This window comes from Eurytemora carolleeae, unplaced genomic scaffold (assembly GCF_000591075.1).
Source record: "Eurytemora carolleeae unplaced genomic scaffold, Eaff_2.0 scaffold209, whole genome shotgun sequence".
Classification (NCBI taxonomy): Eukaryota; Metazoa; Arthropoda; class Copepoda; order Calanoida; family Temoridae; genus Eurytemora; species Eurytemora carolleeae.
Genome location: NW_019397113.1, coordinates 330,972 through 351,462, shown reverse-complemented (window position 1 = coordinate 351,462; position 20,491 = coordinate 330,972). Strand labels below are relative to the sequence as shown.

At 31.4% G+C, this 20,491-nt stretch overlaps 1 protein-coding gene across 1 annotated transcript; it reads right to left on the bottom strand.

The window, feature by feature from the left end:
- Window positions 1-1,426: 1,426 nt before the first annotated feature.
- LOC111711982 (probable serine/threonine-protein kinase fhkB) lies at window positions 1,427-17,762 on the bottom strand. The gene is made up of 17 exons (XM_023486486.1): window positions 17,733-17,762; window positions 16,316-16,399; window positions 16,158-16,240; window positions 13,868-13,940; window positions 13,193-13,227; window positions 12,763-12,819; window positions 12,551-12,623; window positions 11,832-11,885; window positions 11,131-11,202; window positions 6,529-6,628; window positions 4,631-4,693; window positions 4,273-4,570; window positions 3,995-4,195; window positions 3,889-3,933; window positions 2,840-2,914; window positions 2,354-2,403; window positions 1,427-1,513 (listed from the first exon to the last, which is right to left on the bottom strand). Exons 1-16 carry the CDS (start codon window positions 17,745-17,747, stop codon window positions 2,361-2,363), a joined length of 1,371 nt encoding a protein of 456 aa, XP_023342254.1. The 5' UTR covers window positions 17,748-17,762; the 3' UTR covers window positions 1,427-1,513; window positions 2,354-2,360.
- Window positions 17,763-20,491: the final 2,729 nt, after the last annotated feature.

The window sequence follows — 20,491 nt, the reverse complement described above, 5'->3', positions numbered from 1 at the left end:
AATGTTGAAAAAAAAAATTTCAGAAAACAAATTACAAATTTTTTATTCTTTAACCCCCCAGCCATCCATAAGTGTCCACAAAAAATGTCAGCCCAATTGGTCCAGCCGTTTGACCGGATATAGGCAATATATATACATATACGAATGTCTTGCTTTATTATACAGATTTAATATGTGTCCCAAAAGCATGAGAATTTAGAGACGAATTCAAAATCGTCTTTGTTCAGAATTAATTTTTCAAAGTTTCAACGCTTAAAATAAAGTTAAATTCACTAATAGAGTATATTTTATGTAAACAACAAAACAAATACAAACAAATTCTTTACTCTGTAATGACGAAATAAAAAAAACGTCTACAAAGACGATATCAAAATCGTCACTAAATTTTGAGACACCCTAAATGTAATGTGAAACACTTTTTTATTCAAAAGCTCTTCAATCATTTCCCCATCCCTCATTATCACTTACATCATCCTTCTTCCTATAATAAAATTTACATCACCCCCCCTTCCTTTTTATTATCCACAGAGTAATGGATAATTACAAACCCAACCTACAAATAGTTACACGACCCCCCTTCCTTTATTGTAACTTTTATCACCCCCACCCCCTTCCCTCATCACCAATAAAAATGTTGATATTTTTTACCAAAAATGTTTAGTAAAATTGATTAAAAATATATAATGAATTTTAACAGAGATTTTATACTTGATTAATTATACAAGTTATACAGAACCAATAACTATAAAATACTGAAACTAAAATAGTGAATTCGCCTTTTCCAGAATAAAAAAACTTTTTATTTTAATACATACATTTTCCTTTTCCCTTCCTTTGAATAAAGTTAAAATATCTTGAATAATAGATTTAGTTTTTGAATCAGATGAAAGAGGGGAAATAATTTAACTAATTTTCAAGGAAATAATATTTTTCAACTGTTGGATCAGATTTCATATTTAAAATAATTACTTCTTCAATTATGAAGTAATAATTTAAAAATATCTACTCTGTCTTATATATTGGCAAAGTTTATTGAAAACTCTGAAATATTAAGTCGACTTTTAAAATAAAGTTATGAGTTTAAATAGTCGAATAAGCATGATACACAGCAATTGTCATGGTGTAAACAGACCTATTTCACTTAAGAAGTAATATAATAACTTACTATTATAGGTATTTGCTTTGTAGCAACGTAAAATGTACTTCTGAATTGTTTTAATGTCGTCTTCCTATTCTATGGTTTTTTTCTTATATATTCAAATATTTGGCTTGTCTGGGTGGCTGACTGTTGGTTTGATTAATTTCTTTGGCCTCCAATACATGGTAGAACGGCTGAACTGATCGCTCCCATTTTTGTTGAAGAGGGAGGGGGGATGGACACCAAATAGCCCAAATCATATAGGGTTAATAATATTTTAATAAATTATTTAATCTATTCATATTTTATTGAACGAACTGAAAGTTTGTACAGTATACTATTTATTTCTGTGTTGTTCCAAATCTTGAGAATAATCTGAAATTTTAAATTTAAATTCTATTTTTTTGTCAATCTTTCATGTAAATTATGCTGATGAAAAAATATTTAGAAAAGGGAAAATTTAAGGATTAAGATTAGGACTGGGAATATTTTAACATAACACATTACTCACAGTACATTTGGGAAATATTCTACATGTGGCACTATAGAGAATGTGCTATGAGTGTTCTATGTGTACTAAAGAGAAAGTACTAGAGTGTACTATGCGTATTAAAGAGAAGGTACAAGTGTGTACAACGTGTACTGAAGAGAAAGAACTAGACTGTACTATTTGTACAAAAGAGAAGGTACTAGAGTGTACAGCGTGTACTGAAGAGAAGTTAGTAGCGTGTACTATGCGTAGCGTACTATAGAACAGGTACTAGAGTGTACAATGTGTAGTACCATGGTACTATAGAGAAAGTACTAGAGTTTACTGTTTGTAAAACAAAGAAGGTACTAGAGTGTACTACGCGTACTAAAGAGAAAGTACTAGAGTGTAGTATGTGTAATGAAGAGAAGGTACTAGAGTGTACATATTTATTACTGAAGAGAAAGTACTAGAGTGTACTATGTGTAATAAAGAGAAGGTACTAGAGTGTACTATGTGTACTGTAGAGAAGGTATTAGAGTGTAATATGTGTACTAAAGAGAAGGTACTAGAGTGTATTATGAGTACTATGAAAAAGATACTAGAGTGTACTATGTCTACTGAAGAGAAAGTACTTGAGTGAACTATGTGAACTAAAGAGAAGGTACTATAAGTGTATTATTTGTACTAAATAGAAGGTACTAGAGTGTACTTTGTGTACTAAAAAGATTATAAAAGCATAATACCTTTTTCCTAAACTGTCCCAAAATGTTTCTTAAAAATCTCCATCAATGAACTAAATAACATACATCAATATACATTGATCTAAATTTTAAATATTACAATATTAAAGGGACTTTAATTATAAAGGATAATCTGCAAAAGAAGAGTGGAAAGTCTCTTTAACGATCTAAAATTCATCAAAAACCAATATTTCTCAGGAAAATTTGAAGTTTTGATAGATTTCTAACAACACAGATAAAACACTAGATTTCGTCTTTCCAAGATTTACGGGTTTTTCAATCACAAAAAATCTGAGGTATATAAGCCCAAAGAAGTTCCGCGCATGCAGCGTTGAATTAAAAGACAGATACATAGCATGCACTACCTGCGCGGAACTCCTTTGGGCTCTGCCTTAGGGTTATTGTGAACGAAACGCCTTAAATCTTGAAAAGACAACATTTAGCTATTTGTAATCTGTATAGTATATAAAAGATTTATGTAACAATTACTTGCTGGATTGGAATGGTTGAATCTTCCTTGTGTCGAAATCACCGGCGGTTTGAATTGTCGGGGAATGATTTATTCTAAAAATGTTTTTTTTTAAATTGATTACTTTTCTTTCATATACTCTTATTACAAAATCCTCATATCTTGGCAACCTGATGTTGTATTGTGCTTTTCAATGTCAAATCTTAAACTATCAGGTTTGAAAAATTATGTAAATAAAAATAATATGAAATATGAGATATCAGTTCCTTCTGATCCTAAATGATCTGATGCTCTTAATCCCATTTGAGATAAATGTATTTTGTATCACTTACAATCACATGGTGCATATGTCAAAATAGTTAATAGGAGTACTGCAGCTGGACAGATAAAGGTCCAGGGGCCATTTTCATGTTACAATTATACTCGAAAACAAAGTACAAGTACGTGACAAGTGTCTAAACTAGTTTTAAAAAGTGAAATTAAGCCAAACTTAATTTTAGCCAACGTATTATAGGATAAGGGCTGGCCAGTATTCCGGTAACGAAACGGAGGTTTTAGAAATTAACGATCGGTAAAAACCTGTCATTTTCAAATCGTTAACAACAAAGGATTAGCCGTTTTTGAAAAAAAATAAAAGTTGAAAACGAAAACGAAACGGTTTAAAGGTGAATTTATTTTTTTTCTGCTTAAAATTGCATTAAACCTTAAAAAAAAATATTTGTTGTGTGTTTTGATTGCGATTTTTTTTGGCGCCGTTAACGCCGTTAATACTGTATTATACCGTTAACGGCTGTGCCGTTAACGATTTCATTAGCTGTTAACGATTTTTTTCCGTTATTAATTCTGTAATAAGTGTTGAAAATTTTCCGTTAGTGTCGTTAATAAAATTGAGATTGTTAACTAATGGTAACTTTAAAAAAACCATTAATCGTTCTAATCCTGTGAAACTAACAGCTACCTTAGATTTGATTTAAAAAAACTAACCGTTGACGAAACGTCTTGAAAAGGTTGGAACGTGCCTAGCCCTAACGCTGATCCTGATTAAAACATGATGAATAACAATACTTACAAATTATCATCTTCTCCCTTTGTTCTGATCGGGGTATTAAAGAAACTGAAATTAAACTTTTTGGTTAAAGAACAATCTTTTTTGACTATTGGAAAATTAATAATACCTATTTATCTGTGAAACGAGATTGCCATCAATTTTTTTCTTACGAGTTGTTTTCGGTTGAGTCCTAAAGCCATCTTCTGCTGCTGAGACTCCCACTTGTCTTGATGTCTGATGTCGTTGTTGCTGAGGTTGCTGCTGCTGCTGCCGTTGTTGTTGTTGTTGTTGTTGTTGTTGTTGTTGTTGTTGTTGTTGTTGTTGTTGTCGTTGTTGTTGATATTGTTGCAGTTGTAGTTGGTGTTGTCGTTGATGTTCTTGTTTTGTTGTTGTTGTTGTTGTTGTTGTTGTTGTTGTTGTCGTTGTTGTTGATATTGTTGCAGTTGTAGTTGGTGTTGTCGTTGATGTTCTTGTTTCTGGCGATGCAATCGTAGTTGTTGTTGTTGTTGTTGTTGTTGTTGCTGTTGTGGTTGTTGTTGTTGTTGTTGTTGTAGTTGTTGATGTTGTTGCTGTGGTTGTTGTTGTTGTATTTGACGTTCTTGCTGTGGTCGTTGTTGTTGTTGTCGTTGACTTAAAGAGGGATTAGAAGGGGTTTGTTGAGAAACACGAGGTTGAGTTTGACTTGATGCTGCTCCACTTGGTTCTAACAATATTATAAAAGTTTATGATTTATAGATTCAGATAAAAATAAGACAATGCTGACCACAAAGTCCTGGATAGTCAGAAGAGCAGTATTCTCCCTCATCACATTGAGAGCATGCCTCACCTGGAAAAGTATGATATTTTTGAATTATGTTAAGGGACTGTAATCGTAATTTCAAGTGACCCTCTATACAAGGATGGCATTGCCCGATTTTCAATATACCCTTGAAACCTTATTCTGATAACAAATGTGGAAGATCCAAAAAGTGTTTCATATCATCCAGACAGAACAAACACTAGGCTGAGAGAATATCAGAAATATGAAAAAAGCGCTTTTGATCGCTACTAATCTTACTTCTATCTGTTGCGTCTAAAAGGAGAAAATTGTTAAAGACGTCTCATACCGAAGAACGTAACGCCCATACAAATTAAGAAAGTTGCAACATACTACTTAGACCGTAAAAAATCAATTTAATTTCAAACAAATCATTCAGATATTACAACCTATAGTCATCGATTATCTTTCGCCACATTTGTATATATAGTTTATATTTTATAATATTTTTTAACTAATTTGTTTTGAATTTGATTATTTCTCTTTTTGGCTTGCGCAACTATCTAAGAATGCCGCGCACCACTGACAGGTGGATTCTCATTTGAACTACTGCCGTTTGAACTATGGTACGTTTGAACTATTGTTCGTTTGAACTATTGTTCATTTGAACTACTGACATGACGTCATATCCTGTAGTTTAAATCAACGCATTTCTTGCTCATTTGAACTATTTTTCTACCCCAATTCAGTTTTAAAATTTTTTTTATAATCTTCATAAAGTTATATTCATGACAATTAATTAGATAAACATTACACAGAATAAACATAAAAATAGTTTAAATGAACATAAAAATAGTTCAAATGAAATAGTTCAAATGAACATAAAAATAGTTCAAATTAACATGAAAATAGTTCAAATGAAATAGTTCAAATGAAAAAAAAATAGTTCAAATGAAAAAAAATAGTCTAAATGGACTAAAAAATAGTTCAAATGAACAAAAAAATAGGTTAGGTTAGGTTAGGTTAGGTAAAAAATAGTTCAAATTAAACTATTTTTTGTTCATTTGAACTATTTTTTTGTTCATTTGAACTATTTTTTTTGTCCATTTGAACTATTTTTTGTTTATTTCATTAATAATATTTTAATAGTTCAAATGAAAATAGTTCAAATGAACTAAAAAATAGTTCAAATGAGCAATATATTTACTCGTTTGAACTATTGTTCATTTAAACTACTCACGTGGTCCCACGTGCAGTAGTTGAAATGAACAATAGTTCAAATGAACAATAGTTCAAACGGCAGTAGTCCAAATGAGAAAGCATCCCACTGACATTTTTCGAAATCCGTTGAAAACGTTTCCTAAAAAAATAAAATATAGAAAAACTAATTAAAAAATATTATAAAATATAAACTATATACAAATATGGCGAAAGATAATCGATGACTATAGGTTGTAATATCTGAATGATTTGTTTGAAATTAAATTGATTTTTTACGGTCTAAGTCGTATGTTGCAATTTTCTCAATTTGTATGGGCGTTACGTTCTTCGTTATGAGACGTCTTTAACAATTTTCTCCTTATAGACGCAACAGGTAAGATTAGTAGCGATCAAAAGCGCTTTTGTATCGCATTAAGCCTATACCCCCTTTCATTTTTCACGAACACTCCCTTAAAGGCATTAACGTTTAACAGACTCTTTCGTTTATTTTCGAAAACCTCTGTTTTGTTAACGTAACTTTGCCCAGCCCTAGTCTTTGTCTTTGCTGCACATCTTCGCAAGTCAAATTTACAGAGAAGCTAATTAATTTTAGTTAGAAAAATAAGGATGTACTACAGTTCATAAGGAGTACCTTGAAATATAGTCTCTAGTCCCTTAAAGTATTAATTTTACTTGATACTGACCTTGCTTGTATACTTCCTGAGATATCATATTCCCAGCTGGTCCGTAGTTACACACAAACACAATATCATCCACATTGTACTGGATGATTCCACACCCAACCTACAAATAGTTACAAGCTATCCACAGTGTACTTGATAATTACACACCCAACCTACAAATAGTTACAAGCAAATACAATAGTATCCACAGTATGATGGATAATTCCACAGTTAACATACAAAAAGTTACGCGCAAATACAATATTATCGAATGATATATACTTTGGAGAAAAAAAATCAGCGGGAGAGATCTAGCCTAGATTCTACGCAGTTCAGAATAAGAAATACGCCTTTTTTTCTCAAATTTGAAATTTGTTCAATCAATAAATTTTTTCATTCATATTTTTATTCACTTTTAAAACTTTTTTAGTAGTTAAATACAATTTTTTGCTTTCAACCGCTGGGTTAAAGATTTTTCAGCAGCTTTTTTCCTTTTAACTCCTTGCACTGGGTTTCTTTTAATCACCATGAAAAATAATTTTTCATGAAAGACGTTTTCTTTCCACCACTGGCTTTAAAATTTTTTGGCAATTTTTTTGCTTTCAACCGCTAGGTTCAGGATTTTTCAGAAACTTTTTTGCTTTAAACCTCTGGGATGCTTTTTTACGCTGGGAAACAGTTTTTAATGAAAAACGTTTTCTTTTAAAAACCGGTTCTAAGATTTTTCAGCACCTTTTTTCTTTCAACCGCTGGTTTTAACATTTTTTAAACAACTTTTTTTCTTTCAACCGCTGGGTTGAAGATTTTTCAGCAACTTTTTTGATTTCAACCACTGGGTTGCTTTAACCACTGGAAAACAGTTTTTCATAAAAAATGTTTTCTTTTCACAACTGGTTTTAAGATTTTTTAACAACTTTTTTGCTTTCAACTACTGGGTTGAAGATTTTTCAGCAACTTTTTTTCTTTCAAACGCTGGGTTGCTTTAACCACTAGAAAACAGCGTTCCATAAAAAATGTTTTCTTTTAACAACTGGTTTTAAGATTTTTTGCTTTCAACCATTGGTTTTAAGATTTTTCAGCAACTTTTTTGCTTGCAACCGCTGGAAAACAGTTTTTCAAAAAAAATGTTTTCTTTTAACAACTAGTTTTAAAATTTTTTAAACAACTTTTTTTCTTTCAACCGCTGGGTTTAAGATTTTTCATCAACTTTTCAACCACTGGGTTGCTTTAGCCACTGGAAAACAGTCTTTCATAAATTTTTTATCTTTCAACTACTGGTTTTAAGATTTTTCATCAACTTTTTTGCTTTCAACCGCTGGGTTGCTTTAACCACTGGAAAACAGATTTCATAAAAAATGTTTTCTTTTAACAACTGGTTTTAAGATTTTTCAGCAACTTTTTGCTTTCAACCGCTGGGTTGCTCTAACCACTGGAAAACAGATTTCATAAAAAATGTTTTCTTTTAACAACTGGTTTTAAGATTTTTTGCTTTCAACCACTGGGTTGAAGATTTTTCAGCAACTTTTTTGCTTGCAACCGCTGGACAACAGTTTTTCATAAAAAATATTTTCTTTTCATTTGTTTGTTATTATGTAATTTGAACTCAATTGAACATAAAATAAAAATGTTTAAAAGTCTACTGAAAACCGAGTTTCTAGTGGTTAAGAAAAGTCAGTTAATTTTGTAAAACATGGATTCCCAGCGTTTGAATATAAAAATTGTTAAAAAAATTTATTTAGAAATATGAAACACAGCTAAGAGAAACTTTTCCGGTGGCTGAAAGCAATAAAGTTGCTGATAAAACTTTAAAAAACCGCAGTTGAAAGCCTAAAAGTTATTTAAATCTTGAAACACAGTGGTCAGAGAAAAAGTTTTTCATCACAAACTTTCATTGGGTGATAGCAAAAAGTTTTTGAAAATTTGAAACCAGCGGTTAAGAACAAAAAGAGTTTCTTAAAAAACATTTTAAAAGTGGTTGAAAGCAAAAAAAAATTTAAACCAGTGGTTCAAACGTTTTCCATGATATACCGTTTTCCAGTGGTAGAAAGCAAAAAGTCGTTCAATATCTTACCCATTGGTTAAAAAGCAATAAGTTGTTCAAAAAGTTTTTACCCAGTGGTCAAACGTAAAAATGTTTTTCAAGAAAATTTTATCAGTAGTTCAAAGCAAAATGTTCAAACCAGCGGTTAAAAGCAATAAAGTTACAAAAAAATCTTTAAACGAGTGGTTGAAAGCAAAAAAATATTTAATATCTTTAAGACAGCGGTTAAGAGCAAAAAAATTTACATGAACAATTATTTCTCTGCGGTTGAAATCCAAAAGTTGTCGAAAATTGTAAACCCAGCGGTTCAAAGAAAAAAGTTGTTGAAAAATTTGTAAACAAATATTTTCTGAAAAAATCTGAAAATAAGCAATTGAAAGCACTAAAAAATCTGAAAATCAGCGGTTAAAAGCAAAAAAGTTTCTGAAAAATTTGAAAACGGTTGTAAGCAAAAATTTGTTGAAAAATCTTGAAACCAGCGGTTGAAAGTGAAAAAGTTGCTGAAATATCTAAAACGGTTGTAAGTAAAAAAGTTGCTGAAAAATTTTAAAATCAGCGGTTGAAAGTTAAAAAGTTGGTGAAAAATCTTTAAACCAGCGGTTGAAAGCAAAAAGGTTGCTGAAATATTTGAAAACGGTTGTAAGCAAAAAGTAGCTGAAAAATCTGAAAACAGTTGAAAGTAAAAAAGTTCTGAAAAATCAGAAAACCAGTGGTTGAAAGCAAAAAAATTGCTAAAAATCTAAAAACGTTATTCATGAAAAATTATATTTCATTTGTTGAAAAAGTGGGATTTAGCGGTTGAACAAATTGTAAATTTCTTCTTAATTTCTTATTCTGAACTGCGTAGAGTCTAGGCTGAGTATGTAGCATTCAATATTATCCACAGAGTACTGGATAATTCCACACCCAACCTACAAATAGTTACACGAAAATACAATATTATCCACAGAGTAATGGATAATTACAAACCCAACCTACAAATAGTTACACGAAAATACAATATTATCCACAGATGGATAATTACAAACCCAACCTACAAATAGTTACACGAAAATACAATAGTATCCACATTGTACTGGATCATTCCACACCCAACCTACAAATAGTTACACGAAAATACAATATTATCCACAGTGTACTGGATAATTCCAAACCAAACCTACAAATAGTTACAATCAAATATAATATTATCCACTGTGTACTGGATAATTACACACCAACCTACAAATAGTTACACGAAAATACTATATTATCCACAGAGTACTGGATAATTACACATCCAACCTACAAATAGTTACACGAAAATACAATATTATCCACATTGTACTGGATCATTCCACACCCAACCTACAAATAGTTACAAGCAAATATAATATTATCCACAGTGTACTGGATAATTACACACCAACCTACAAATAGTTACACGAAAATACAATATTATCCACATTGTACTGGATCATTCCACACCCAACCTACAAATAGTTACACGAAAATACTATATTATCCACAGAGTACTAGATAATTACACACCCAACTTACAAATAGTTACACGAAAATACAATATTATCCACAGTGTACTGGATAATTACAAACCCAACCTACAAATAGTTACACGAAAATACAATATTATCCACAGTGTACTAGATAATTCCAAACCCAACCTACAAATAGTTACAGGCAAATATAATATTATCCACAGTGTACTGGATAATTACAAACCAACCTACAAATAGTTACACGAAAATACAATATTATCCACATTGAACTGGATCATTCCACACCCAATCTACAAATAGTTACACGAAAATACGATATTATCCACAGTGTACTGGATAATTCCAAACCCAACCTACAAATAGTTACAAGCAAATATAATATTATCCACAGTGTACTGGATAATTGCACACCAACCTACAAATAGTTACACGAAAATACTATATTATCCACAGAGTACTGGATAATTACACACCCAACCTACAAATAGTTACAAGCAAATATAATTTTATACACAGAGTACTGGATAATTACACACCCAACTTACAAATATCAAATCAAATCCAATATATATTACTCGAAGATGATGAAAATTAACAATTTAATAATTACATTCAAAATATATTCCGCGCGAGGGAAGAAGTGTTTATTTGGCCAGATTTTCTTTCCCTGTTTGAAGCTCCTTGTCGCACGGGAGGAGGGGGGGGGATTTGGACGAATGAATGTGTGTAGAAATTCTAGGACGGAGAATAGAGAATAAAAGTACACATGATATTGCAAGAAGTTAAGACAAGTATTACTTGGTTCATGACATTAACAACAAATATCATATAAAACAAGGAATATAAACAAGAGTCAAATGTTTGTAAGAAAGTGTGAATCATGTATATTATTCTGTATTTAAAATGTAAAAACATATATGAGAAAATACATAACATCTAAGATAAAATGTCTATAATTTTAAAATCTATAAAACAAATTAAAAAATACAAAATGGTATTATTGCAATACCATTTAATCTTATAAAAAATGAATAAAGAACAAATAATTAATTAGTTTATAGATTGTAAAATATATGTAAAAAATACCTTGTTTGATTCAGCCCACGCGATCTGTGTGTAGTGACCTACAGTTGGCTGGCTTGAATAGTACGAGCTGAGCTAGATAATTAAACAAAGCAATAAAAAATATCTGTTAAACAAATGTCACAAAGATCCAGACTGCTGTACAAAGCAAAATTGCATCCATTTTAAAAAATGGGTAAAATTCACAGTGTCACAACACCTTGACCTCTGATTTTACCTTTCTAACTTACTGATACTTTTTCTAACTTTAGTCATGTATGTACATTTTAGAGCTAGCCTTGTGTTTAGCCTGAGTTTTTAAGAAGAAGAAAAATTCTCATCGATTTTTGAGTTAGAGCTTGCAACCTTTTGAGCACTGTGGTTAGTGTACAAGAGGTGCAGACACTTTTTACACTTTTTATTAACAGAGTTTTAGAGATGTAATTTTTTTTTACACATTGGCAAAATTTTGTTATCTTAAAAAGTTTTGTTCTGCTGGGTTAAGTTGGCTAAACTATGAAAACTTGAAAAATGAAATTAACGGGACCAAGTCCTAAGAATTTCTCAGGAATTTCCGGAGAAGTATTTATGAGAGATTCTTCGGAATTTCTTGAGAAAAATCCCATATTGTTAATAAGGTACAACGTACTTTAGTTTTACAGAATATTATATTACCCGATATTTATTACAACCCTATACCCAGAACCCACACTACAAAATTTCACCTGCTGTCTTTGAACATATGGAACCTCATTTGAATACCATACTTGGTCAATCAGCTAGAATTCAGTTCAATCAGATAAAAAATCATTTACAAACTTTTTTGCGTCACATGTTGGCTTGCTAGGGAAAGGCATATTTACTGTATATGTGATATATTTTTATTGTAATTTTGCATAGCAAACAAATTATAGAAATTGATTCTGAAAGAAAACGATTTAGAAAAACATGGCATTTATTTGGCATGTACAAAAGAATAAAACGGCTTAGACTCACGTTTTTCAGAATAATAACTGAAGTTTTAGGTATATTCCTAGAGAACGATTTTGGACCCCCCCCCCCGAGCCCCCATCATCCTATCAATTTTTCTTAAATGTAAGACATGTGGCCGCAGCGCTCGGCCCCTTAGCCTGTCCTAGCCGCAGCGCTCGGCCCAGAAAGTGTGGTAACTAACATAACCCGTGGCCGCAGCGCTCGGCCCCCTGGCCCATCCTAGCCGTAGCGCTCGGCCCAGAAAGTGTCATAACCTAACCTAACCATAAATAATGCTAAATAAAAACTAATTTGGTCATGTACAAAATTGATAGAAGGGGGGGGGTCCAAAAATCGTTCACTAGGACAGACCCAAGTTTAGTACTATTTTCTCTATAATCATTGCTACAAAATACCCATTCTCGGTGAAGTGTTTTTAAAGCTTAAACTTGAATACATTCTATCGAATTTCCTTTTCTAACTCTTCTCCCAGATTTTCGTTTATCTCAAAATTGTGCTTAGCAATATTTTGGCCGAATTTAAACCTGAAAAAAATGTAGAATGTACAGAAAAACAAAATTGTAAAAACTAATAAAATTTCACATTTTATGTGTACACAATTAACATAAAAAAGCGGGGAACATTAAGAATTTTCAGAAACCTTTCTAAATTATTTTCACAAACCTGGAAACCACTCTGCATTCTGAACAGTCATGTTCATATAAACACTGGTTTGCTAATCTAAATTATATAATTACAAAAAGTCAGATTCAAATTCGCATCTTAAAAGTAAATACTGCAAGTTGATCTTCATGACAGAAAAATATCTTAAGAAATAAAGATTTTCTTTAAAAGTTTTTAGGTAGCAACATTTTTAAATTATCTTTTTTATCTAACTAAGGAACTATATATTTCTTGTATATAGCAATCTTTTTTAAAGATTATAATATTTTTCCTTTCTTGTGACTTAAAAATTGATGTTTTAAATTTTGATGGTACACATTTATTATTTGAAAAAAAAAAAAATTTTTAATTGGAAATATGCACCTTTTTGTATGGTTTGGACCAAGATGAACAGCAAATTGTAAAAATGTTGTTAAAGAAAAATATTCACCCTTGTGCTTTATTTTCTAATTCATTATCCCATTCCTAAACAAAAAAAAAACACAAATAAGCGTTCAAAGACTAGAATATCTGAATTCTAAAACGTGTTACTATTTCATACTAACAGTTTTGTATAATTTGAAAATGCGTGAAAAATATTTTGAAATCCGCAAATAATTTTTTTTATACTGTACAAAGAGAAGATGCTCACAGATAAAGCCACAATTAAAAGTTGAAAAAGAATTTGGGCGCGAAGCGCCCTAAAAGCCAAGTTTTTTAAAAATAGCTTGTTCTAAAATGATAACCAAATAACTGTAGAATCGGAAGACGACATTCAAGTAATACTGAAGTGAATTTGATGTTATTACAAAGCAATAGGTTTACAAGTAAGTAGTTGAATCATTTTACAGGGAAATGGTTCTGTTTACACTGCAAAATTACTGTGCCTCATGTTCATTGAACTCTTTAATGTCACAGTATGAGCTGCTATAGAGGTCGAATTCCAATTCCGGATTTTTCTTGTTTTTAGTTTTTACTTTTATTGTTTTGAATAATTCTTTTTCTGTAGAACTGTAGGGGAAAAAAATATTGAAATTAATTTCCTAACCCGAGTTTTTCTGTCGGCGAGAGGAAAAAACCTTTTTTGCCAATAAGGACATTTTACACTGACTTAATATCGTGTTACCATTCTCTTCATATTGCTGCCTGGGGGTTGAGATCCAGTCGTTTCTCTCCCCAGAGCAACCTTGGATCTATACCTAGAGTTTACAGTTTTACAGTTTTAGCAAAAGATTTTTCTCTGTAAAATCAATATTTTTGTGTGGCCCTTTCCAAATTTCATTTAGGTTAATTAACCTGAGATAGAATTTGAATAATTTGAGCTGCGTCGCTGAACAACATACAGTCGAGCCGGTTCAAATTTGAACTACCAATTTAAAATTAAAGATTAAGGAAGGAATTGAATATCGCTGATAAAGTCAGTTCATATTCATAAAATTCGGTTAATGTCCTGAGAAAGATTACAAACAATTGGAAAATAGATTTTTTATGAAAAAAAGTGTGCAGCCTTTACGATTTCATTGACATAAGACTGATATAAAATGGGCATCATAAATAGTATTAAAAGTAGAGTGTGATTAATATGTCAACGTATCTATAAACATATTTCTGTATACTGTACATTGTCCTGAAAAGGAATTGAGTTTTTACCACAAACTCGAATTCTCTAATATCTGTATCTTTGCAACATGATGATGTAAACCTTTGATATGTCAAACTTAGAATATTTTTAAAATGACATTGGGTTTAAAAAAAAGGAATTACAAATCTGAGGTTGTTGTTAAATCACACTTCCTTTCTCTGTGAGCTGTTCATGTTCATTGTTCAAATTTCTTTGTACTGTAAAATACAGGGTGTCCCACAAAACATGCCAGTAGCAAGACGACTTGAAATTTGTCTTAGATCTTTGAATTCATTTGTGACATTCAGTCAGTCGTCAACATACTTTAACATGTATTGAAACAATAACCACAAAATTCTCCTAGTTCTGGGATTTCCAAAATGTGGTCTGCCTTTTTGTGCTTTAATATTACACGAGACATTAAAGTATAATGTATAAAGTATAAAGTATAAAGTTTAAAGTATAATGTATAAAGTATAAAGTATAAAGTATAAAGTATAAAGTAGAAGGCATAAAGTACAAAGTATAAAGTATAACGTATAAAGAATAAAGAATAAAGTATAAAGTATAAAGTATAAAGTATAAATTATAAAGTATAAAGTATAAAGTTATAAAGTATAAAGTATAAAGTATAAAGTATAAAGTATAATGTATAAAGTATAAAGTATAAAGTATAAAGTATAAAGTATAAAGTAGAAGGCATAAAGTATAAAGTATAAAGTATAAAGTATATAGTTTCAGAAGTGTCCTTGTATGTACTGTCAACTGTGTACTACGTGCATATGTGTTTCCAAGGAAAACTGAATAGAAGGAGGGGGCGATAGGGTTTCCGTACACTTTGCTGTAACGTTTTTGGACTGCTGAAGAACTAGTTTTTGCGTAACAACAATAACAAAGGCAGCCCATCTAATGTAAACAAACATGAGTATACTTTGAATCTTCATCTAACGTCAGAAATGCCAGATGTTTGTGATCATTTGTGTTATTGTTTACAATCTTTATTATTGTTGTTACGCAAAAACTAGTTCGTCAGCAGTCCAAAAACGTCACAGCAAAGTGTACGGAAACCCTATCGCCCCCTCCTTCTATTCAATTCTCTTTGTATGTGTCTATGTATCTACTACTATCAACGTACTTACTACGCACATATATGTGTTGGTGTATGTATCTACTGTCAACTGTGTACTTAGTACGTACATATTTTTCAACTGTTTAGAAACAACTTTTCTTTACGGAGACAGAACCAATGTACTGTAATGAATATTCGACAAAAATAAATCATATATTTTCCTTATTTAACCCTCTCCCGATTAAGGAGGAGGGGAAGGGGGGGGGGGTGTTTTTCGCCACCATTGTGGTTTCTTCTAAATAACTTCAAAACGGCTTCTTCACTTTTTTAACATGATAGTTGTGAACAAATTTTGCCAATCTATAATTCCAAAGTTGAATGTTCATACTACCTACTTGTTATGTAAATTCCAAAGTTGAATGTACCTACCACCTACTTGTTATGTAAATTCCAAAGTTGAATGTACCTACCACCTACTTGTTTAATCTATAATTCCAAAGTTGAATGTACCTACTACCTACTTGTTATGCAAATTCCAAAGTTGAATGTATCTACTACCTACTTGTTATGTAAATTCCAAAGTTGAATGTACCTACTACCTACTTGTTATGTAAATTCCAAAGTTGAATGTACCTACTACCTACTTGTTATGTAAATTCCAAAGTTGAATGTACCTATTACCTACTTGTTATGCAAATTCCAAAGTTGATTGTACCTAATACCTACTTGTTATGTAAATCCACTAACATTGCTTTAACATGCGCCTGAAGTCCTCTTTGTACAATATTTGAACAGGTCTGGCCTACAGCCTGCATTATTTATATATTTAATTTTAATTAATTAAAACAAAAGGATAATAAAAGCTTTGATCAATGTTGGCTCACCGCATATTGACAATTATTATTTCTTGTGGCCATATCACAATTGTCCGCTGGTGAAAGCAAAGCAGTTACAATAACCAGAAAAACCTGAACAAGAAAATGTAAAGCATTGATTCAAATTGACTGTTTTTTCAAGCTTTCAGTCATATGCTTGATTAATAAGTCACTGTTGTGGAGAAAAAACAATTCTAAATATTGAAATGTTTTAAAGAGAATAAGATGGAAATCTTACTCATTCTAGATTTGAAAATGCCTTTGAAGATTCATAATTATTGTTAAAAGTAAGATTTTAAAAAAATATTTAAAAAAAGATTTTAAAAAGCTTTTCAGGATACTGGTTTGACATACTACTTAAAATAAAAGGTCTATGAAAATTACGTCCAGAGTTCCTGAAATAGTAATCACCGCCACCCAAATCTGTTTTGTGGCAAGCGCGCTCCTCAATTGATAATCTCCACCACCTCAAATAGTAATCAGCCCAAAAAAGCATAACATTAAATCGTATATTTCTTAGAAATAAGACCATATTGACCTCTTTTAATGGCCCTATGTTGTACAATATTGTTTGCTCCTTAGTTTCGAAAATAAATCTATAAATATGCCACACTAAGTGCTAGAAATATATTAGGTCTTTTAGTTTCAAGTTTCGCTTTAAGAATGTTTGTGGCATTTTCCTCTGAATGTTGTTTTAAACTCCTTAACCCATTATTAGAGGACTAAATACTTCATTTTCTGTAGGGGGTGGGATGAGACTAATTTTTCAAAATTTTATGCTCTTTCTATGCATATAATTGTTGTAGATGTTGAACTCAAGTAGGCAAATACAAAAATCTAAACACCGTAAGGGTTTTTTGAAAATATCTTTTAACCCTATCCCCGCTGGGGTACTTGAAAACCAGGATACGTGATCCAATTAGAAAAATCTTTTAATTATTTACAGATGATTTAGAACAATTCCTGATTTTAAATGCCTTCCCGGCTTAGAACAAGTTCTTGATAATAAGAACTCGTTCCTGATTTTAACGTTCTTTTCAAGCAGTTCCGTTCTTTTACAAATCGTTCCAATATTTTTTACATTTCGTTCTATGCGATTTTCTTATTTGGAATCGTTCTTGATAGTTCCGTTTGTTCCCCAGGAATGATGCCCAGTCCTAATCTCTCCCACGTGGAACTAGTATAAACATTGTAAGGAGAGACACCTTGCGGCCAACTATCAAAAAATTATTGATAATTTTAGGGTACAATAGAAGTAAGATTAGTAGTGATCATCCATCGAATATTTTTCGACGTAAAAATGTTATTCTATTTGTTTAAGAGAGATTTAATTTTGGTCTACAAATTACAAATAGCAGTTTTTAAACAGAAGAAATAATTTGTTTATATTTTAAAGAGATTAAATGAATGTTTAAAATGAATTTACCCTGAGAATAAACATAATTAGACTGAAGTATAATTTGCTTTCATGTCAAACAAGGCCTTATAATGAAGGAGGTAAAAATTAATTGGGTGGTAGAAAATCTAAAGTCTTTTAGAAAAAAATTGTTTTACTCAAAATTTTAAAAAAATTGATAGAATTGATAGAATACTGAAATTTAAGATTTGTTTACAACTTACTTAAAGGTTATTTTGTCTGGTTCTTATGAATTCAGGCTTATACCATCAGTTTTGTAAAGGCATCCCACTTTATGTCTTAGGAAGGTAGGTTTGGTAATAAGGATTATTAACACACAGTAAAGAAAAAATTTTATATTTATTAAATATTTCTTAAATGGGCCAATAGTGTTCTGAAAAATCATAGACCATAAGGATGGTCGATTTTTTACAATTTATAATTTACGATTCAATGATTTTCGTTGGAGATAAAATCCTTAAAAAGTTTATTTTTATGTTAAAGAAAAAATCAGGACGGGCCCAAAAAAAATTAACAAAAGAATAAACATAATTTAACTGAAGTATAATTTGCTTTCATGTCAAGCAATGCCTAATAATGAAGGAGGTAAAAATTGATTGGGTGGTAGAAAATCTAAAGTCATTTAGAACGAAATTGTTTTCCTCGAAATTTTCTAAATTGATGGAATACAGAAATTTAAAATTTGTTTAAAGACAAAACTTACTTAAAAGTTATTTTGTCTGGTTTTCATGAATTCAGGCTTATACCATCAGTTTTGTAAAGGCATCCCACTTTATGTCTTAGGAAGGTAGGTTTGGTAATAAGGATTATTAACACACAGTAAAAAAAAAATTTTATATTTATTAAATATTTCTTAAATGGGCCAATGGTGTTCTGAAAAATCATAGACCATAAGGATGGTCGATTTTTTACAATTTATAATTTACGATTCAATGATTTTCATTAGAGATCAAATTTTACCTCCTTCATTATTAGGCATTGTTTGACATGAAAGCAAATTGGCCGAAATTTAAAATTTGTTTACCGACACAACTTACTTAAAGTTATTTTGTCTGGTTCTCATGAATTAAGGCTTATTCCATCAATTTTGTAAAGGCATTCCTCTTAATGTCATTGGAAAGTAGGTTTGGTAATAAAGATTATTAACACGCAGTAAAAAACGACAAAATTTTTTATTTTTACTATACATATTTCTTAAAAGTGGCCAATGGTGTTCTGAAAAATCATAGCCCATAAGGAAGGTCGATATTTTACAATTTATAATTTGCGAATTCAATGATTTTTGTTCAAGACAAATCTGTAACAAAACATTTATCTTCACAAAAAATGCATTAACAAAAAAATTCAGGACGGGTCCAAGAAAAATAAAGTTTGGACAGGCCTAACAGCTGTTTTACTATTATTTTCTTTGCAAAATAAAGGTATTAACGTTACATTTGTTGCATGCTAATATATTAGACAGCAAAACAAAACACATGGAGGACTCTCAGATTATGTCATCATCAGGATACTACAAACACTTGTAAAATATAAAATTCATTATCCTTTATTGATTCCTTCTGAGAAAGAAAAGGATGCAGTTTTAAATGTTACGTCTTATGTTCAAGTTGAGATACATTCTGAATAGGAGAAGTTTGGGTAACTAAATTGTATACCTAGAAATTTGGAAGCTATAATTTGTTGACCTGACAATTGTATAACCTAGCATTTTCTGATAATATAGTGCCCTGAAAATTTGCTGACATGACATGTGGTTACCCGGAAATCTGTTAATCGATCATTTGTTTTACCAAATTTCTTAAAAATATCTTAAAAATGTCTCCGTAAATACCTGATAAATTCTCAGAACTTGGTTTTTCAATTTTACGGAATTTTTGGGGAACTGAATAAGAAACCTAGTTTCAAGAAATTTCTAAAAATTTCTCTGAAATTCTTGAAATTTTTCTAAAATATTTTTCAGGGGAAAAACTTAGTTTCAAGAATTACCTGTGAATTATTTAAAAATTTCCCCAGAAACTCCTGAACAATTCTAAAGACTTGGTCACAAATTTTACGGTTTTGTGGGGTGGGCTGGCTAGTGTGTGACACCAGTCTCGTTATATCACTGAAGTTAAGCACACTTGTCCGCAGCCAGTAACTGGATTGGTATCCAGACTGGTGTTCACAGGTTTGATTCCCAGGCTCCTCACAAACCTGTGATTTTAAAATCATCTGAAGCCTATATCTGGTTTAGCAGTTATGACCACCTGACGGATGCAGGAGGACAGAGGGGCGGCTGCCAACAACTCTTGCAGCAAAAGGGTGCATGCTTTCTACTCAATAAGAAGGAAGCTTGAAATGGATTGATCCAAGTGAATGATGATGAAGAGAAGAAAGGTTGACAAGCACGGAGAGTTTATGGTTGCCAGCTATGTGTACCTGGAGGTTTCCAATCCGGGCTTAGAAATGATCGGGAGCAATGAGTGTGATGTTTCCTATCTGTAAGGCACCTGGGCCTCATTCCAGTATATCAGAAGAATTCCTGCACTATACTTTTCTCAGGCCTATGAAGCCCATAGGCAGCTGGAATCTTGTCAGCCCTCTTCTCAGAATAAATGAAGCGTGGATGGATAAATGTGCTGCCAGATTACAACCCCTGGCAGTAGAAAAATTCCGAGATTCGATCGGAACAACCCGATCATGTCCTGGGGACAAAAACATCTCTTTTTTAATTTTACAATTTTTTATGGATCAGAATAAAAGACCAAAATTTTTCTCAAGAAATTCCT